This window comes from Pocillopora verrucosa, chromosome 9, assembly GCF_036669915.1.
Source record: "Pocillopora verrucosa isolate sample1 chromosome 9, ASM3666991v2, whole genome shotgun sequence".
Classification (NCBI taxonomy): Eukaryota; Metazoa; Cnidaria; class Anthozoa; order Scleractinia; family Pocilloporidae; genus Pocillopora; species Pocillopora verrucosa.
In genome coordinates, this window is record NC_089320.1 from 14,171,737 (window position 1) to 14,191,412 (window position 19,676).

The 19,676-nt window shown below is 37.7% G+C and overlaps 3 protein-coding genes across 3 annotated transcripts; 1 reads left to right on the top strand and 2 right to left on the bottom strand.

Moving 5' to 3' along the window:
* Positions 1-4,238: 4,238 nt before the first annotated feature.
* LOC131794911 (bone morphogenetic protein 2-A) lies at positions 4,239-5,351 on the bottom strand. The gene is made up of 2 exons (XM_059112477.2): positions 5,171-5,351; positions 4,239-4,823 (listed from the first exon to the last, which is right to left on the bottom strand). Exons 1-2 carry the CDS (start codon positions 5,349-5,351, stop codon positions 4,417-4,419), a joined length of 588 nt encoding a protein of 195 aa, XP_058968460.2. The 3' UTR covers positions 4,239-4,416.
* Positions 5,352-11,034: 5,683 nt separating this feature from the next.
* LOC131794912 (bone morphogenetic protein 2-like) lies at positions 11,035-12,124 on the bottom strand. The gene is made up of 2 exons (XM_059112478.2): positions 11,927-12,124; positions 11,035-11,608 (listed from the first exon to the last, which is right to left on the bottom strand). Exons 1-2 carry the CDS (start codon positions 12,105-12,107, stop codon positions 11,211-11,213), a joined length of 579 nt encoding a protein of 192 aa, XP_058968461.1. The 5' UTR covers positions 12,108-12,124; the 3' UTR covers positions 11,035-11,210.
* Positions 12,125-13,769: 1,645 nt separating this feature from the next.
* LOC131794828 (flavin reductase (NADPH)) lies at positions 13,770-19,278 on the top strand. Its single transcript, XM_059112392.2, has 5 exons — positions 13,770-13,920; positions 14,871-15,044; positions 15,728-15,921; positions 16,386-18,124; positions 18,467-19,278. Exons 1-4 carry the CDS (start codon positions 13,781-13,783, stop codon positions 16,538-16,540), a joined length of 663 nt encoding a protein of 220 aa, XP_058968375.1. The 5' UTR covers positions 13,770-13,780; the 3' UTR covers positions 16,541-18,124; positions 18,467-19,278.
* Positions 19,279-19,676: the final 398 nt, after the last annotated feature.

A 19,676-nucleotide genomic window follows, 5' to 3' on the forward strand; every position in this document is an offset into this window, starting at 1 on the left:
ACTTTAGGCGTGAGTTTAGTGTATCTAATAGGGGAAAACTGTGTATCTGAAAAGAAAGAAGACCGACAATGTTTTTATAGTAAAGTCGTTAACGTGAAAATTGCGATAACGCTTGTGAATACTATGCTGAGGACCGGAAATTCCGTGATCTTTGTCGTCTGAAGAGATCATCGACAAAAAGAAGGAGGATAAATTTAATGATCTATTGTTTACCCAAGGGAAACGTGAGGCAACTGATGAATGATTCATGCTAACCCGTAAGTATCATTTAGCACTAGCACAAGTCGACTTAACAGGCACACGCATGACTTACAAGTAGAGCATCGAAAACAGGAATTGGCTATATTTTCAATGATAGTTCAGTTTTAGGGACCAGTTTCGCATTCGCATGACAAAAAATAAAGAAACGCTACGGCAAAGCGCAAAAATTTTGACATACAAATAGTCAGTCGGAAAACCACTCAAAACAAGTTGTATGATTCAATGAAAACTCCATTATTAGTAGCGGTTACAAATACATCAACCTCCCTGCGTACTAATAGTTCGTCCTCCATCTCTTCTTCAGTATCAACAGTCTGCTTACCATCCCTCCCTGAGTACTGATAGACTGCATCCCACCCCTCCCTAAGTACTGATGGTCTGCCTCCCTCCCGACGAAATGGTCCAAAAAAATGGTCCAGTCCTTATTTTACCCTATGCCCTGAAGTAGGTATGATTTTGAAACAAATTGATTTTCATGTTACTGCTGCTTAATTAGACGACGGGTTAATGTTTTAATCTTAATTACAAGTACAAAGTCTTGTTTTAACAGAAGAATTTATAGATGAGAATCACATCAAGCGCGAATCGAACAACCGGGATTAAAAAGTTGGGTTTACGTATACCTTAAAGGATCAGAGATCCTTCATAATACGGTAAACACTTTTTAACAAGACCGTGATCAATTTCTAAGTCTCTGTACAAAAGCTTAGGACGAACCAGAGAAGTCAGCCTTGTCTGCTATATTTTAAAAAAAATTTTTTCATAACATGAAAGGCTGCTAATCACAGCATGGGCAACCTCAATCAAAAAAAGAAACAACCTCTGTACAAAAGCTTAGGACGAACCAGAGAAGTCAGCCTTGTCTGCTAAATTTTAAAAAAAATTTTTTCATAACATGAAAGGCTGCTAATCACAGCATGGGCAACCTCAATCAAAAAAAGAAACAACCTCAATCAAAAAAAGAAACAACTTAGTGCATTGCTTGGGTTTATCATTTGAAATGCAATAATCTCACCTCGGTGATCACACTGTTTAGTGACACCTGCGGTCTTCAACAGTCACTCTTACTCCTTGAAATATTTCCCATGTAGAAATACCAGAAAGTCATTGGCAGCCATTTGACTGTTGATCTTTATCTTTACGATAAGGAACGCCTTCATCAGCGAATAGCTGATGAGCTTGTGTAAATTTTGCTTTAGTTTGCATTTTCCTGATAGGTATTGAAGCTCATGATCAGAGGATGGATAAAACTAGATCCAAGACACAATATCCCGAATAACACTTTGAACACCATTATTGTCAGAGGATTTTTCTAACACTCGTGGTTTTATTTCTCTTTCTTTATTCTCTCTTTTGCTTCACAAGTTACCACGCCGGGAACTAGCTCAGATCTCTCAAGGAAAGTGTGGGTCACCGTTTATAAAAGTGACGCTTACTGAGCCGTCATTCTCTAACCTTCGTCATCCTTTTACACTTAACTAGCGAATCACGTTGAGCCATGCAGAGCGGAGTTCGCATACTAAGTAGGTACCTTCGAGATGTTTACGCTTCCCAAAACCGTTCTCTACCATAAATCTCTCAGTCCTATGGTCAAGTCCGGGCAAAACAGAAATGAGTTTGACAATATAAAAGTTATGATGAATCCTCTAACAGAACTACGAAGTTCTCTACCAAACACTCAGTTCTCAGTCGAAATTTTGTTTCTATCGTATAAAATTATACACACATATATATATATATATATATATATATATATATATATATATATATACTTTTTTTTCCCTAGATAACTCAGTGTTGACAATGCTCATGATAGATTGACGTTTTGTATTTTGTATTGGGTACTGTATGTATTTTACATTCGGCAGCGAGTCAGTGAGTTTAACAACTATGATAATTAAGTGATTCTCTTCCGAGAAAATAAAAGTCTTGATCAGTCGTAGTAACTAAGTATTGATTCCAATGAGCCAAAACTAAGGATTCACGCTGAGACACATTGTTATTGTGGCGCATTGCAATCGAGAAAATCTAGTTTATTTTTCGAACTTCTTATGGTGTGGTAAACACGGATCTCCATTACTTAAACCATTAAACTGGAATGTTATCACCTCGCCGTCTCTGGGAGATTATAGCCCTCCAGCGAGGGTTATCAGCTCTCCACATCTTTGAAAATAATTGCCTCTTAGGAGGAATTAGATGTCACCCCTTGTGTACAGAAGGGTTATTACCCCCCAGTAGAATTATTACAGAGAGTTTGATCTAAGGTACCAGCCCTGTTCTAAGCAATTTGTCTCTTCCTCAGCTATTTCACAAATTTGGTTCTGATCAGTAGTTTCACGATCATTTGATTTTGGAAACTCGATATATCCACTCTTTTAACCATGTTGATTACCACGTAGTATTATAAACTCTTCTTGTCCCGTAGGTATATCAATACAAACTTGTTCATAACCAATTATCACCTCTATAACTCAAAGAAAGCTGACTTTAACGCTCGCCATTTTCCCCCCGCAGGCATTATTTGTTTTGGTTTGGTATCCTTCACTGATCAAAAACCAGAAAACACTGAGGGATTTTCGGTCATTTTTACAAATAAATTACAATAAGTTGCTGAGGCAAACTTAAAATAACAAGAATGGTTTCAACAAGCTGAGGAGCAAAGCATATCTCGCTAGAGTCCATCTTTCGCATACCTCTAATTTTTTTAAAATTTAATTGATGGTGGGGAAACTCGTCTCTGAGGTAAGAATAAATGAATTGCTTTTGTCAGAAGATATATGCTGTTCAGTGCAGAGAAACTTTCTTAATTACTGTGAATCAATTAAATTTTGATGTGAAATTTTTTTGTCTTTAAGTGATTGGAAACTGAACTGAGAGCATGCCAATCTTCGTCTAGTAATAGCTTTCGCTGGACAAAAATGGCCTTCTGTTCCTTGGATAGTCTTTCAGTTTCACTGAGCACATCGCATGTAACTATATTATAGATTACGAGACTTTGTGCCAAGCAAACTGCGTTTATTAAAATCGTCGTCATATCCTCAGAAGAAATAATTACTGAAAGATCGAAAATGGGAGTTAGTTTTTATAGAGTTGTCTTCAACGTAGAATTCTAACACACCAGGTTGCTTCCTAATCGTCTTGCCACATATACTCTTACATACTATAAACTCTCTTAGTCCGAGAGAAAATACCCTTCTTTGCAAGGGGTATTTCACTGGTATTTAATTTGGAATAAAATGCTTTAACACTTTTACACAATAAAATGTCTGAACTAACACCAACAACAGTGATGTCGATGAACATTTTTACGTTCTCTTCTCCTAAACTCTTTTGCGTCGTTACTCATTGGCTTTACCCCAAGGAAGCTTATGACTGCTTATCACTAGAAACTCGCATGTCATCAAAACACCCATTCTGAGAAAATATTACCGTCTTGCGATGGCCTTCTCTCCATATGTTATTCTTATACCCACGCGTACGGGGTTTGAATCCCTGAAGAAAACCGCTCGGCCAAAGAGAGGATTCTACAAAACTATTAGGCACTTCTTTTCCTCTCTCTTTTTTAATGCTTTCGTTTTCTGAGAACCTTAACTGATCGGAGCTCAGCTGTAAAGCAAAATTTTTCTGTCGGCAATGATTTTTTCCTCATTTCGTTTGTTTGTTGAAGCTTTTCAATAAAATCACCTTGGGAATGCTTGTGACAAAATTTTCAAGACCAATAAAGACGATTAAGGAGAAAGTACTCTCTCTTATTGATACTGCTACTCAACTGAGGAATTTTATCCCTAAGGAATCTGATAACTGTCCGGCGGATGTCCTTCTACGGGATTTGCTTTGGATTGGGAAGCTACTCAGTCACATGAAATGCTTTTACACTGAAACATCTCGATGAAGTGGCAAACTTTTATTACTTTAATCTCTATCACTACAATGAAGAATTGTACTGGATGTCCAGAATACGCTAACATCCCATAAGGTTTTTAAAAGAATACAATTGTTAATCAGATCAGCATTGTTTATATTGGTAGCAGTACCTTCGCTAAACGAAAACTCACGTAAATTACATGATGGTGGCCTTAACAAGGTGTCCTCTGTTTAAATTTTGCCCGACACTACACAAAAATCTTAACAGTTAATCGTAAGGACCAAAAAGTTTCAAATACACCCGCATTCCTGAACAATCATATTATCAAATTTCCTCAATAAAACCTTCTCCTGCTGAAACACCAATAAAGAGACTGATCGCCACTTTATTGGGACACAACAGGACCTGCTACCATAAGTTGGGTAACTCTTGTTCTTTGAGTTCAGGATTGCCATCATCAGTGAATAATTGTTAGCTTCCCCACTGATGCACTTCCCCACACACATAAAAGCATTGAACCCCGAAGGTGCAATGACTAGATCAAATAGGGTACTATTCTGAAGATCCGAAAAGCTCACAAACATCGGCACCCTTCGGCAAGCATCAGCTTCATCTTCTTTCTTCTCTGGAAGAAGTTTGCGTTCTGTTTCCTTGCTTGAAAATGGTTCAATTTGAAATTCATTGTGCTTTTCAGCTGCTAAAACAAGATGAAAGTGAAATGATGGAATTTTCATCACAAAACTTTTCTTTTTCGGTCTTTGGGCTTAGGGATTATGCAGATCAAGTCGCTATAAGTATTGAAGATAAATTGTCTGTAATCTATTCATTTCCTGCAAGAAAACATGATTGCAAACGTCTGCCTTCCTTCGTAAAATTGTGATCCTCGTAACGTTGTGAGCTGAGAGCAAATAAACCATTAGATTTTTAAGTTTATCGATCATTTCAGAAACCTGCAAGTTTATGACAACGTTTCCTCATCGAACTAGTGACTGACTGGATACATTCAGAAAAATCGAGCGAGAGGAAATACATCGTTTAACTTACATCCTCCTTGAATTAGACTCGAAAAGTGCTTCTTTGGACCCTTCGTTTCAGGAGAGTTTTTCGGTTGTTCAGAACGCGAAGTTTTCTGTAAACGGTTTTTATGAAACATTCCCCTTCCAGACACAGTCAAACTCAGAATGAAGAGATGCAGTACAAAAAGGGACACGAACGGATTCAACATGATTACGAGCAAGGCAAAACTTAAGTAGAGTTTATCGTTCGAATACCTCCAGTTTATCTGATCAAAGCGGAAGGTTGAGGTGGCTTATAAAGTTTATTGTACACTTCAGAATCAAGAGAATCAACCAAAGGTGTCAAATTGCTAAATTCTTGTGCTATCGTGTTATTTCTTTTTTGAAAAACAAAAGTGGCTTGAGCTGAGAGAAGTGTCAGAGGAGGTCTCGAAAAAAGATTTGACTCAGCTACCTGATGAATGAGGGCCACAAAGATGCACAATCAGATTAGTTTAGCAGCCATGTCCCCCGGCCAGTATTGATGAAAAGCAGCAATTAGGGAGGATTCCTTATGATAAGCCAATGGTTAGTACTGTGCAGTATGCACCGGGTTCTAATAAACTGCATAAATGCGGTGTGATGTCAACGCAGAGCAAAAGAACAGTAGGAAGGCTCATCGGTTTTAGTACTTTGTCCCTCTATCTCTTCCTGTACGCACTTACATGAAGAAAGTCTACACAAAGTACTTAGGAAACATTTCCACTGACATATTTTCGTTATCTTCTTTAGTGAGAAAACTTCACATTCTTTTGATTATAGCTGGGTCGGTTGAATCAATGCATTCAAATGACTCAGCAAATTTGATGTCGTAAGTGAAGTTTAGGCACAAGGAGCAGAAGAGTCATATTTCACTATATTTCTCGTTAATTTCACAGCACACATGCAACGCGCCTTATTCACCCTAAGTACATAAGAACGCTTTCAGTGTAAGATTTCAATTAATTAGTTTTTCCCACCGTGATCCGTCTTGCAAGTTAACAGACACAGGCAAAAATAAAGCATGATGTGCAAACATATAATAAATGAACAAACACATAAACTATACATAAATACATTAATAACGTGATAAAAAGAACCTGGGAAGATGTAAAAAAAAAAAAAAAAAATTCCCAGAGTTCAAGCGTCGATTTATATTTCTAAATTCATTGTTTTATCTGTCGACTCACGCGGCAGGTCATGATATGGAAAAGAGCCTGCACGTAGTCTACGTTACGTGTCTGTACTATTCGTGACAATAGTCGGAGCGTAAAGCGTCCCTTCCGGAGCATGGTCGGTAAGGGAAGCTTTCCATACGACGCGCAAGATATCGAGTGTAGGAAATGAGATGAGAGATGATACTTACTTTTATGCGACTCGTTTGAATCCCGCTTCAACCAAAATTATTCATTGTGAACTTTTACCTTAAATGAGAAGTGGAATCTCACCTCGGGCTTATAGTTTAACTAACTTAGGATCAATTTGGACATTTTTTGAGGTATTTGGCACTTAATGACTCCCACTCTCCAGCTTCATGTGTGTGGGGAAAATAAAAAAGAGGGAAAAAATTATTAGAGATCCGGCTGAAAACTTTAATGAATTGCAGAGAACTCTCAGGTCTTGTGGATCTGAGCCCATCTCTCTCAAACAGTCACGTATTTCTGGGTGAGGCTCGATATTTAGTAATTCAGAGATCACCACAAAGTGTCTGCTATTTATCCTTCGAAACTTGAACTGGTTTCCAAGATTGATGTTGCTGTGCGATTTTTGCATTAACAACGAGTCCGAAGCAGAGGATTAATTAATACCCTGGAATGGGACAGAAAGTGCGTGGCCATAGGCAGCAAGTCATGACACGTGATGTGACTGGTATTTCGTGTCGTTAACTGATTATTTGATACCCTTATATGGAAGACTCCTTGTTAATTCAATCAAGTAGCACGGGTCAAGGCCAAAGTTAAAAAAATAGACAGTACAGCTATGGTCAACATAAGACCATTATTACAATAAAGGGGCAAAGCAAGACTGTTTGTTATGAAAGTGAGGAACATTTTGTAAAGGTGTATAAGGTTGTTGTAAAGTTGTATAAGATGTGTACGATGAGGTTCCAATTAATCTTTGGTCTAAAATTTATTTGCCTTTTTTCGGTTTTATACCTTATTTATTTCCTTTTTATTAGGTACGGCAATGTTTGATATATGACTGAAACTGACGAACAAAATCCCTGATAAAATTACACCACAACGTATCTAAGGTTTAGAAACTGATGTGAGTGAATTAACCCCCTTAACTCCCAGAAGTGATTGAAAACTAACTTCTCCCTATAATAACTTAAATTTATCCAGCAAACAGGTCATGGGAATATTCAAACTTATCAGATCGAAGTTGTTACCTTGATCTGACACCAAATTCTCGTAACTTATTTACAAGGAAATGTGTAGCAGCCTGGGGGAGAATTAACAATAAGATCTTATTAGTTAAGGGGTTAACAGAAAATAAACGTACCCACTCGCTGAAGATCCTAACAGATACTGCACTAGGCTACCCCTCCCCACCCCCCTTAATTAGGTTTTTACGTGAACAGGATATCCGCCTCATTAATAGTTCATTCACAAAGATCAAATGAAAATAAAGGAAGCGTTCTCCCATTTTCTCTTGCTAAGTAAATTGCTTTCCTGGTATGCATGTTATTGTTATTTTTCACTTATTACCCATCAATTAAAGTTCATAACCCGATCGTTACAGCAACAAAGTAAACAACATTCTGTGTACTTTTGTCTGTTTTTGTAGCTGTGTTTCGTGTAACCCCACGGACTCTTAATTACTGGTAAACACAAAGTAAATTAACCTCGCAAGGACGTTATCAATTCTATGCGCTGAGATTTCACAACCCTCTCCAGAGGGCAATCATCTCCTCTAAGCTCAAAAAAATCTTACCTCCCAAAGAGATATCTCACCTTTCAGTAAACAAGGGAATTATAACCCCCTAAACAGAATCAACAACTCTTCTTTGAGGAAGTTGACCTAAGATCCGCACTTTCATCAGGTTGTCTTTTTCTGTTTCCACACAAACATTTTTGTTGTATGGCAGGAACTTTCAATTGATTGAAACTCAAGAACAGATTAAAAGGAAGGTTATTTACCTATCATGTTCCATTGATCAGTTTCGTCTGTTAGCTTTTCAAGTGCTCACATTCGTATGACTTGAAACATACTGATTTAAATGCTACTGCTGCTGAATTAGACGAGAGGTTAACGATTTAATCTTAATTATAAGTGTAAAGTCTTCTTTCAACAGAGAAATTTTAAGGTAAGAATTACATCAGGCGCGAATCGAACCACTGCGATAAAAAAGTCGGGTTTGTGTATAGCTTTAGATATCAGCTACAGTTAGAGTCTTTTAGCTCTTTTAGCTATTCGCTGATGAGCTTATGGAAATTTTGCTTTATAGTTTGCATTTTCCCGATAGGTATTGAAGCTCATGACTAAAGGATAGATAAAACTAAATACAAGACACAACATCCCAAATAATACTTTAAAGACCATTAGCTTAGAAAACAAATACTTCCCCATTCAAAAAGAGAACTGAAAACTCCTCATTCAGAGGGGATCCAGAAGGGTACTATTCTGAGACATTTTCATGGGAGAAGAGGTTGTCATTAGACTTACCGTTTTTAACGAGTTATTGCCGGTTTACTGTAGAGAACTAACTTCTCTACCAAACAGTTCTCAGTCGAAATTTTGTCTCTATTGTATAATATTACATACACATATATATTTTTTTTCACTCGATAACTCAATGTTGACTATGCTCATGATCGATTGACGTTTTGTATTTTGTATTGGGTACTGCATGTATTTTACATTCGGCAGCGAGTCAGTGGGTTAAACAACTATGATAATTAAGTGATTCTCTTCCAAGAAAATAAAGTCTTGATTACTCGTAGTAACTAAGAATTGATTCTGAAGAGCGAAAACTCCGATTTATTTTTCCAACTTCTTCATGAGGAATTAGGAATTAAATTTCACCCCTTGTATATAGAAGGGTTATTACCTCCAGTAGAATTATTACAGAGAGTTTAATCTACCAGCCTCGTTCTAAGCAATTTGTCTCTTACTCAGCTATTTCGCAAGTTTGGTTCAGTGGTTTCACGATCATCTGCTCATGGAAACTCGATATATCCACTCTTCTAACCCTGTTGATTATCGCGTAGCGTTATAAACTTTTCTTGTTCCGTGGGTTTATCAATACTTACTTGTTCATTACCAATTATCACTTCTATAACTCAAAAAAAGCTGACTTTAACGCCCGTCATTTTTTCCCCGCAGGCATTATGTGTTTTGGTTTGGTGTCCTTCACTGATCAAAAAACCAGAAAACGCTGAAAGATTTTCAGTAGTTTGTAAAAAAATTACTGAGGCAAACTCAAAACAACAGGTGAATAAAGGGGGTACGTTTCTTAAGAAACTGTAGTGCTGCGTCGGTGGGAGAGTATAGCAGTAATTTAGTGTTAACAACTGAGTTAAAAACGTAAATTAGCCACCGTAAAGAGTAAAAAAGCTGACGTCTCGAGCTTTTTTACTCTTTACGGTGGCCAATTAACGTTTTCAACTCAGCTCAAAACAGTTCTCAGAAGCTCGTCCTTGAGGTAAGAGTGGATACATTGCTCCTGTCAGAAGCTGTATGTTGTTCAGTGCAGAGAAACGTTCTTAATTACGGCGAATCAAATAAAATAAGTAAATTTGATGTGAAGTTTTTTCGTTTTTAAGTAATTCGAAACTGAATTGAGAGCATGCGAATCTTCGTCTAATAATAGCTTTCGCTGGAAAAAAAAATGGCCTTCTGTTCCTTGGATAGACTTTCGGTTTGACTGAGCACATTGCATGTAACTATGCTATAGATTAAGTGTCTTTGTGCCAAGCAAACTGTGTTCATTAAGACCGTCCTTATTTCCTTAGAAGAAACAAGTACTGAAAGACCGTAAGTGTGAGAGTTTTCTTAATTATAGAATTCTAGCACAGCAGGTTGCTTCCTAATTGTCTTCCAACACATACTCTTGGATACTATAAGCTCTCTTAGTCCGAGAGAAAATACTCTTATCTGCAAGGGGTATTTCACTGGTATTTTCATTTTGAATAAAATGCCTTTAGATACTGAAACTTCTGAACTATTACCAACAACTGTGATGTCGATGAACATTTTTACGTACTTTTTTCCTAGACTTTGTTGCATCGTTACCGATCGCCTTACCTTCAGGGCCCTTATGACTGCTTAACACTAGAAACTTGCATGTCACTTGCACCGTTTTGAGATGGCCTTCTCTCCATATGTTATTCTTATACCCTCAAGATTTAAATCCCTGAGGAAAACTGCTCGGCCAAAGGGAGGATTCTACACAACTATTAGGCACTTCTTTTTTTTAATGCTTTTGTTTTCTGAGAATCCTTAACTGATCGAAGCTCAGCTGTAAAGCAAAATTTTTCTGTGGAAAATGGTTTTTTTTTCTCACTTCGTTTTTTTTCTGAAGCTGCAACGTATCTTGCATGTAAAAACCCAGAGACCTTTCAGTAAAATCACTTTCGGAATGCTTGTGACAAATTTTCAAGAGTAATAAAGACGATTAAGGAGAAAGTGCTCTCTCTTACTAATACTGCTGCTCAACTGGGGAATTTATCCCCAAGGAATCTGACAACTGTCCGGCGGATGTCCTTATACAGGATTTGCTTTGGATTGGGAAGCTTCTCAGTCACATGAAATCCTTTTACACTGAAACATCTCGATGAAGTGGCAAACTTTTATTACTGTAATCTGCATCACAACAATGAAGAATTGTACTGGATGTTCACAATACGCTAACATCCCATAAGTTTTTTTAAAAAAATTACAATTGTTAATCAGCATTGTTTATATTGAAAACAGTTCCTTCGTTAAACGAAAACTTTCGCAAATTACATGAAGGTGGCCTTATCAAGCGTAAAGGTGTCCACCGTTTAAAGTTTGCCCGACACTACACAAAAATCTTAACAGTTAATCGTAAGGACCAAAAAGTTTCACATACACCCGCATTCCTGAACAATCATATTATCAAATTTCCTCAATAAAACCTTCTCCTGCTGAAACACCAATAAAGAGACTGATCGCCACTTTATTGGGACGCAACAGGACCTGCCGCCATCGGTTGGGTACCTCTTGTTCTTTGAGTTCAGGATTGCCATCATCAGTGAATAATTGTTAGGTTTGCACTTCCCCACACACTTAAAAGCATTGAACCCCGAAGGTGCAATGACTAGATCAAACAGGGTACTATTTTTAAGATTCGAAAAGCTCACATACATCGGCACCCTTCGGCAAGCATCAGCTTCATCTTCTTTCTTCTCTGGAAGAAGTTTGCGTTCTGTTTCCTTGCTTGAAAATGGTTCAATTTGGACTTCATTGTGCTGATCAGCAGCTAAAACAAGATAAAAGTGAAATTAAGGAATTTTCATTTTCAAGACTTTTCCCTTTTGGTATTTGGGCTTTAGGGCTATGCAGATCAAGTCGCTATAAATAAAAATTGTCTGTACTCTATTAAGATTGCAAACTTCTGCTTTCCTTCGTAAAATTATAATCCACGTAAAGTTGAGAGCTGAGAGCAAATAAACCATTAGATTTTTAAGTTTATCGATCATTTAAAAACCCTGTAAGTTTAGGATAACGTTTCCTCATCGCATCAGTAACTGAATTCCATTAAAAAATAGAGCAAGAGGAAATACATCGTTTAACTTACATCCTTCTTGAATTAGACTCTTAAAGTGCTTCTTTGGACCCTTCGTTTCAGGCGAGTTTTTCGTCTCTTCAGAACACGAAGTTTTCTCTAAACGGTTTTTATGAGCCATTCCTCTTCCAGACACAGTCAAACTCAGAATGAAGAGATGCAGTACAAAAAGGGACACGAACGGATTCAACATGATTACGAGCAAGGCAAAACTTAGGTAGAGTTTATCGTTCGAATACCTCCAGTTTATCTGATCAAAGCGGAAGGTTGGGGTGCCTTTATAAAGTTTATTGTGCACTTGAGAATAAAGAGAATCAACCAAAGGTATCAAATTGCTAAATTCTTGTGCTAATCATGTTACTTCATTTTTGGAAAACAAAAGTAACTTGAGCTGAGAGAAGTGTCAGAGGAGGTCTCAAAAAAGATATGACTAAGCTAGCTGATGAATGAGGGCCACAAAGATGCACGATCAGATCAGTTTAGCAGCTATGTCCCCCGGCTTCTTGACGACCAGTATTGATGAAAAGTAGCAATTAAGAAAGGTTTCCTCCTGATGAGCCAATTGTTAGTGTTATGCAGTATGCACTAGGTTCTAATTAACTGCATAAGGGCGGGTGTGATGTCAACGCAAAGCAAAAGAACAGCAGGAAGACTTATCCGTTTTTGTACTTTGTCCCTCTATCTCTTCCTGTGCGCTTAAATAATTGCCAGTGATCACGCACTTACAGGAAGAAAGTCTACATAAGGTACTTAGGCAACATTTCCGCCGACATGTTTTCTTTATCTTCTTTAGTGAGAAAACTTCTCATTCTGTATCGGTTCAATGAGTGTATTCAAATGACTTAGCAAATTTGATGTCACAGGTGAAGTATAGGCACAAGGAGCAGATTAAATCTGTATTTCTCGATAATTTCACAGCACACCTGCGACGCAACTTATTCACCCTAAGTACATATGAACGCCTTCAGTGTAAGATCAAAATTAATTTCCTTTTTCCCGCGGTGATCGGTCTTGCAAGTAAACAGACACCGGCAGAAATAAAGCATGATATGCAAACAAATCATAAATGGACAAACAAATTGACTATACATAGATACACAAATAACGTGATAAAAAGAACCTGGGAAGGAGTTAAAAAATTCCAGAGTTCAAGCGGCGTCGATTTATATTTATTAATTCATTGTTTTATCTGTCGACACACGTAGCAGATCATGGTTGGAGCGTGAACCGTCCCTTCCGGATCATGGTCGGTAAGGGAAGCTTTCCATAAGATGCGCAAGATGTCAAGTGTGGAAAAAGAGATAAGAGATGATACTTGAATGTTACTAGTTTGAACCTGGCTGCAACCAGAATTATTCATAGTGAACTTTTACCTGTAATGAGAAATGGAATCTCACCTGGGCCTTAAAGTTTAACTAGCTTAAGATTAGTTTGGACATTTTTTTTAAGATACTTGATACTTAGTGACTCCCACTCTCCAGCTTGGTGTGAGTGGGGAAAATAAAAAAGAGAGGAAAAAAATTCTTAGAGATTCTGGTGAACTTAAATGAATTGCAGAGAACTCTCAGGTCTTGTGGATGTGAGCCCATCTCTCTCAAACAGTCACGTATTTCTGGGTGAGGCTCAACAGAGATCACCACAAATTGTCTGCTCTTTATCCTTCGAAACTTGAACTGGTTTCCAAGATTGATGTTGCTGTGAGATTTTTGCATTCAAAACGAGTCCGAAGCAAATAAGGCAAAAGTTCAAGAAAATCCTTTTTTACACTCGGATTAGAGCAAATGCGGTAAGCTACCTTCTTGCGACACACTGTTTGGTCTTTCACAACGTAGGAATCATAATGTAAACACCCTCAACCGGTTTATCATGGCGGCCGAACTACTCTTTCCCAAGCTGGTGATTTTTGGGGCGTCAGGGCCAACTGGACGTCATTTGGTACAACAAGCATTGAATAAAGGTCACTTGATTTCCGCTGTTGTAAGGAGTCCGGACAAATTTGACATCAGGTGAGTATATGGACTCTTAATTGTTTTCACTAAAGTCTCGCTCTCTTATTGTAGCGTGACGGGCGAACGTGCGAACGTTCGAGTTGAACCTTTGAGAACCTGGGCAGTTAAGTGACTCATCTACCACCATATTTCTCAAATTTTTAAAATTTACAGCGGACATCACATGCAAAGCTGGTCGAATATAAACGATTGAATAAAATTTAATCGTAATGGCAACTATTTATTGTACAGCACACAAATGATTTTTAAGACAGTGTACGAAAGCAACTTGAACAAATGTTTCTTTGTTCCAGAGTTAGTTGGATCTGAACTTAAAGCATCTATCGGAAACTGCACGTGATAATGGCACTCGCTCGTTTTGTATTTTTCCTTTGTGATAACTTCCCTCCATTTTGTGAAAGAAAATATGATAGGTTACATTTGCATTAAAAGTGCGTGACCAAGGTCACGCCAGCTCTTATATCACGCAAGTACCGTATGAGAGGTAAATAGAATAAAAGCGTAATGCGAAGAAAAAAAAACTTAGTAGTGTTCTTCGCTGATTAAATAAAGGTACCTTCAAGTTTTTTTAAAGGATTCGGTGTCTTAGATCTTCCACTCGCTATTTTGGCAATTTTCACGATTGCCTTATCAACTAAATCCCCTTCACGAAATTATTATTATTTTTTAATGTATAAAAGTTTTTAAATAGCCCTTTACAGATATTGTTAATTTCGTAGCTATAGTATTTATTTGCTTCTTTGATCGTCCATATCAGCGTGGAAAACTAGTTCATTTGGTTACTGATGAACAAGAAATCCCTTACACATAAGGCCTTATATTCTCTAGATGGAGAAGGAATTCTGAAGTAGTTTAAGGCAAATGGTTCTCACCTTTTTAATCTGCACAGCGTAAGACCTATTTCGCTTCTGAGCAATGATAATTACCTTGCGGATTTTATTACACAGACATGAAAAGTTGGAAGTCATAAAAGGAGACGTGTTTGACTCAGAGTCACTAAATCCCATTCTTCAAGACAAAGACGCTGTATTATCTTGCCTTGGTGCACATGGAACAAGTGTCTTTAAGCACACAACCTTGTACTCAGAGTCAATGAAGTCAATATCAGCAGCGATGGAGAGGTAAGTTAACTTTTTAGAGTGTAAACAGATTGTGAGTTCCCATAAAGAATGATTTAAAATTGTCCATCTATACAACAGGTGAGTTTGGGACATCAGTGAGAAAATGATATTACATGCTGCATCACATAGCAACCTTCCACGAGAGCTCCCGAAAAAAGAGCGAACCCGAACCTTACGACCCAGCGTTTAATGCGCTTCTTAAAGGCCAAAGCATCACTCACGAGTGTGTGGAGGTCAGAAGTGGTTTAGGAGTAATGCGGTAATCACCCTCCACAAAAGCGCGCGCTCTGATCGGTCAAGTCAGAGTCTACTCTTTGCCCATGGGTAGGTGTAGGCTTCTGACGTGAGCAAATCATGACTAGTTTCGCGCACTTGTTTTGTCTGGTTACGAATGATTTGTTCAAGTAGAGGGAACTCTTTTGCTTCAATGTATCGATATTATGTCATAAAACAAATGGTTAACACTACATCGCACACCATCGAGTTACGGATGCACGCGGGACGTTGAACAAATATTACGAGTGACCCGAAAAACAAGTGCGAAAACTAGTCGTTGCATTTGCATTTTCTTTTTTTCTCCTTGTCTTCTTTTGCTTTCGCGCACTTCAACAAGCTTCATATCACATTCACCTTTGTACACAGCTTGAGGTAGTTTACTCACAAAAGTAATTTTCTCCGTATAGGAGTAACGTGGATAGATTAGTCTGCGTAACATCATGGGGCACTCAGAAAGAACCAGGAAATCCTAAACTTATGGAGTACTTGCTCAAGCCGTTGATGATGGCCGGATTCATACATGACATGGCGTTGATGGAGAGGATGCTCATGGAAACAAAATTGAACTACACCGTTGTGCGTCCTCCAGGATTAAAGAATGGTGAATAAAATAATTAGATATACGATTTGCAGTTGTTGTTTTTAGGCCTGACGATTCGCGGAATCTGGAGTCGAGGGGTCTAGGTGTAAGCTCTCTTTATCCCATAACTTTTTTATTCACTTTTTCCACCCTGGAGTATAAATTGTTACCAGATGACTATCAGGTAGAGTGGGGGCAAGGAGTAATGGGGGGAGGGGGTCAATGGGTCAATGTCTGTCTCCGGCAGAATAAGGTACAAGGATTCCTTCTACTAGGCTGATCGACCCTTTTGTCTCTTTGAAAATTTGGGATGAGGGAAGTTACGAGCTCATTAGGTGTCTAATAGGAAGAAATCCACAATATTTTCAAAGCCCAACGAATTAGTCAGTGCGGAACTAGTCATATGATAAAAGATAATACCACTTGAGGCTAAATGTGTATTTCCTGATTGCACGAGATTCATTAGGATTTATCTCCTCATTCAGGTCCGGCCAAAGGAGATTACTCAGTACAAGAAGGGCAGATTGTCCCAAACACGTCGTGGTTCATACCAAGAGCCGATGTTGCAGACTTTATGCTATCGTCGCTTAATACCCCGGAATGGGACAGAAAGTGCGTGGCCATAGGCAGCAAGTCGTGAAACGTGATGTGACGGTATTTCGTGTCATTACCTGATTATTCAATACCTTTATATGGAAGACTCCCTGTCAATCCAATCAATTAGTACGGATCAAGGCCAAGGTCAAAAAATAGACAGTACAGTTATGGTCGACATTAGACCGTTATTACAATAACGGGGCTAAGTTGTCAAAAGTGTTGGTTGTGAAAGTGACAAACATTTTGTAAAGGTGTATAAGGTTGTTGTAAAGTTTTATGGGATGCGTACGGTGAGGTTCCAATTAATCTTTGGTTTAAAATTAATTTACCCTCTTTTCGTTTTTTTCTTTATTTATTTCCTTTTTGTTAGGTACGGCAATGTTTGATATATGACTGAAACTGACAAACAAAATCACGGATAAAATTACACCACAACGTATCCAGGGTTTAGAAACTGATGCGAGTGACTTAACGGAAAATAAACGTACGCTCTCGCTGAAGAATGAACGAGAAAAGTCATAACATATACTGCACTAGGTACCCCACGTGTAGGATAGAGAATGACATCAAGCACTTTTACCTTCCTTTGAATCACGAGTTAAATTCATCAACCATACCATCACACTGACTTTTTCGTATTGATATGAAGTTACGTTTTGAAGGGAACACAACAGTGGCGACGGTGGAGAGGGAAAATGGTATTGTCATTTTGAGTCATTTGCGAATGCGGTTCAGCTCTGACATTCTGTAATTTCGAACAGAACGCGAATTACTTCAATAGAAATGTAAAGTTTAAGATGTCATTGCACTATTTATCGTTGATATTATTATATCAGGGCTTCCTGTATTATCAAGATATCTAAAGTACTTTAAGTATTTACTTTGTGGTGCTAAAGGACGAGATCACTTTAAACCGATTCGAGGAGTGATCTTTGAAGTAAACTCGCAGAGTTTTAGTGAAACGATTTGTAGTGTGCATAACGTCTTTTCTTGGGAAGAAAGCTTCCCAGAAACATAAAGTTTGTGAAAAATTAAGTCTAAATATAGGTGTTTAACTTAAAAAAACAAATGCTCTGTCGAGAGGTGCACTCCAAACAGGCTACCTACCTATTATGTTCTAAGATCATCTAAAGCCTTTTTCAGACGTTCTCTTCAGACACTTTTATTAGCTCATTCATGTGCTTGCACAATGAATGAGTATTGTGAGGGGCCAAGATGTGAACTCTTTTTGTAGACACTTTTTGTAGACATTTTTTGTAGACACTTTTTGTAGACCCGTTTTGTAGACGGAAGTAAATCGGACCGGAAGTGATTTGTGATGTTCCTCACCACCCCTCCCCCGTTCGTCTTGATTAAAGTCCAAATAAACTTCGAACTCGCTCCAATCAACAAGTGCAAAGAATAAAATAAATCACAATTAATGTTTGTATGGTCTAATAATAAATAAATTAACAATAAGTCGCAATTTTGCAACGTCGTATGAGAAGCCGAAATGTTCGCAACTAGGGGTACCCTAAACAGTTTTTTGGCACACGCATTCGCTATCACGTGGACGGACCATCGAGGCAGCCATATTGGATAGTTGCTAAGGTTATAATTTTGCGTTGAATTGCATTGGAAAGTCGTGGTAAGTACGTAAATCATTGCTTTATTATTGTGCTTTTCCCTTGGAGTTCTTCAACCTACAACGTACACATCAATAATAGCGGCCAAGATAGTCACACTAAAACATTTGAGCTCCTGTTTCGGCCCAGACTTGAGGCTCGCCCGTACAATAACTGCTGTACAATTTACTTTACAATTTGCTTTACAATCTGCAATACGAACCACGAAACAATCTCTCATTTAAAACTTGCTTGAAATGGCTACCAGTCACATTAGATCAATCACAGGAAATATTATCAAGTTTATCAAGACGAAGCTGTCCTTCTTCGCCAATAAGATTCGCTTGCTCTTTTCCAAACCACAGGCAGCAACATCGACCTCAACAACACACGTGGGCGAGTTAAATGAATCACAAGATGAACAAACCGTTCTAAATGTCAGCAACTTATGTTTTCAAGTTATTATGAATGACAAAATTGTAAAATCAATTGAACTTGGTGGTGCTGACTGACATTCACACAAACAATAGAACTTATGGTTAAAAGTTCATTTGCTACATTCTTTGCACAAAAAGGAGAAGTTAACGAAAGCGTTTGCAATTTATGTGCTGTTTATATTGTTTAATATTCTTAATAAAAAGAATTGCATTGAACTTGATAATGCTCAATTACCAGAGAACCTGCACAGGTAGTTTTCCCATTGTTATTGTTATTGTTACTGTTGTTTTTTTTTTTCATATATTCTTAATGGAAAAAAATGCATTGAACTTCATAATGCTTAATTACCACAGAACCTGCCCAGGTGGTTTTCCAATTGTTATTGTTACTGTTGTTTTCTTAATTATTAAAGCTATTGTTTAATGTTACGATTTCATTGTTGGAAAGATGGTAACTTTTTCACTACCATATTTATAAAACTAAGCATGATGGCAACTCTTAATCACAGAAAACAAATAATAAAATATTTTACTTTCTTTCTTAGTATCCTTCAGAACTTGATTTTATTCTAAATTTTAATAAAAATATCTACTGCCCTCACTCCATTCCTAACAGTGTTATTGTTACTTTGCTTTGATTGCGTAATTTTTAATGTAGACTAATTGACTACTTGCTTGTAAATAGTCAGCATGAGAAGCACTGTTTAAAAAAATGCATCATACTCCTGTATCTGAGATTATAACACTGCTCAGTTTCAATTACCATAATTTTGCTGTTCATGTTTTTATCTCATTTTGAAATAAACTTATCTTGTGTTAACTTCAATTATTTATGTGAATGCGGCAATTATATGAAGACACTGTCCATTTTTTATGACGCATGGGGATCCTCCTGGGGTTTAGGGGAGATGCATGTAAAAAAATGGGGCTTCACAGGAGGGGACATAGGCCAAGAAATTAGCCTCTGAATGGGAGATCACCCCAAATAATTCCCATGACCAGCAATAACAGATACAATAAAAATTATCCATTACATGAATGAGCTGGCTCTCAGAGCCCTTTGATTAATAGCTTTGAGGTTTGTTTGATTGACCAGCTTGCTATCGCAGAGTGCTAGGAAACCGGCTAGAAAAGCAAA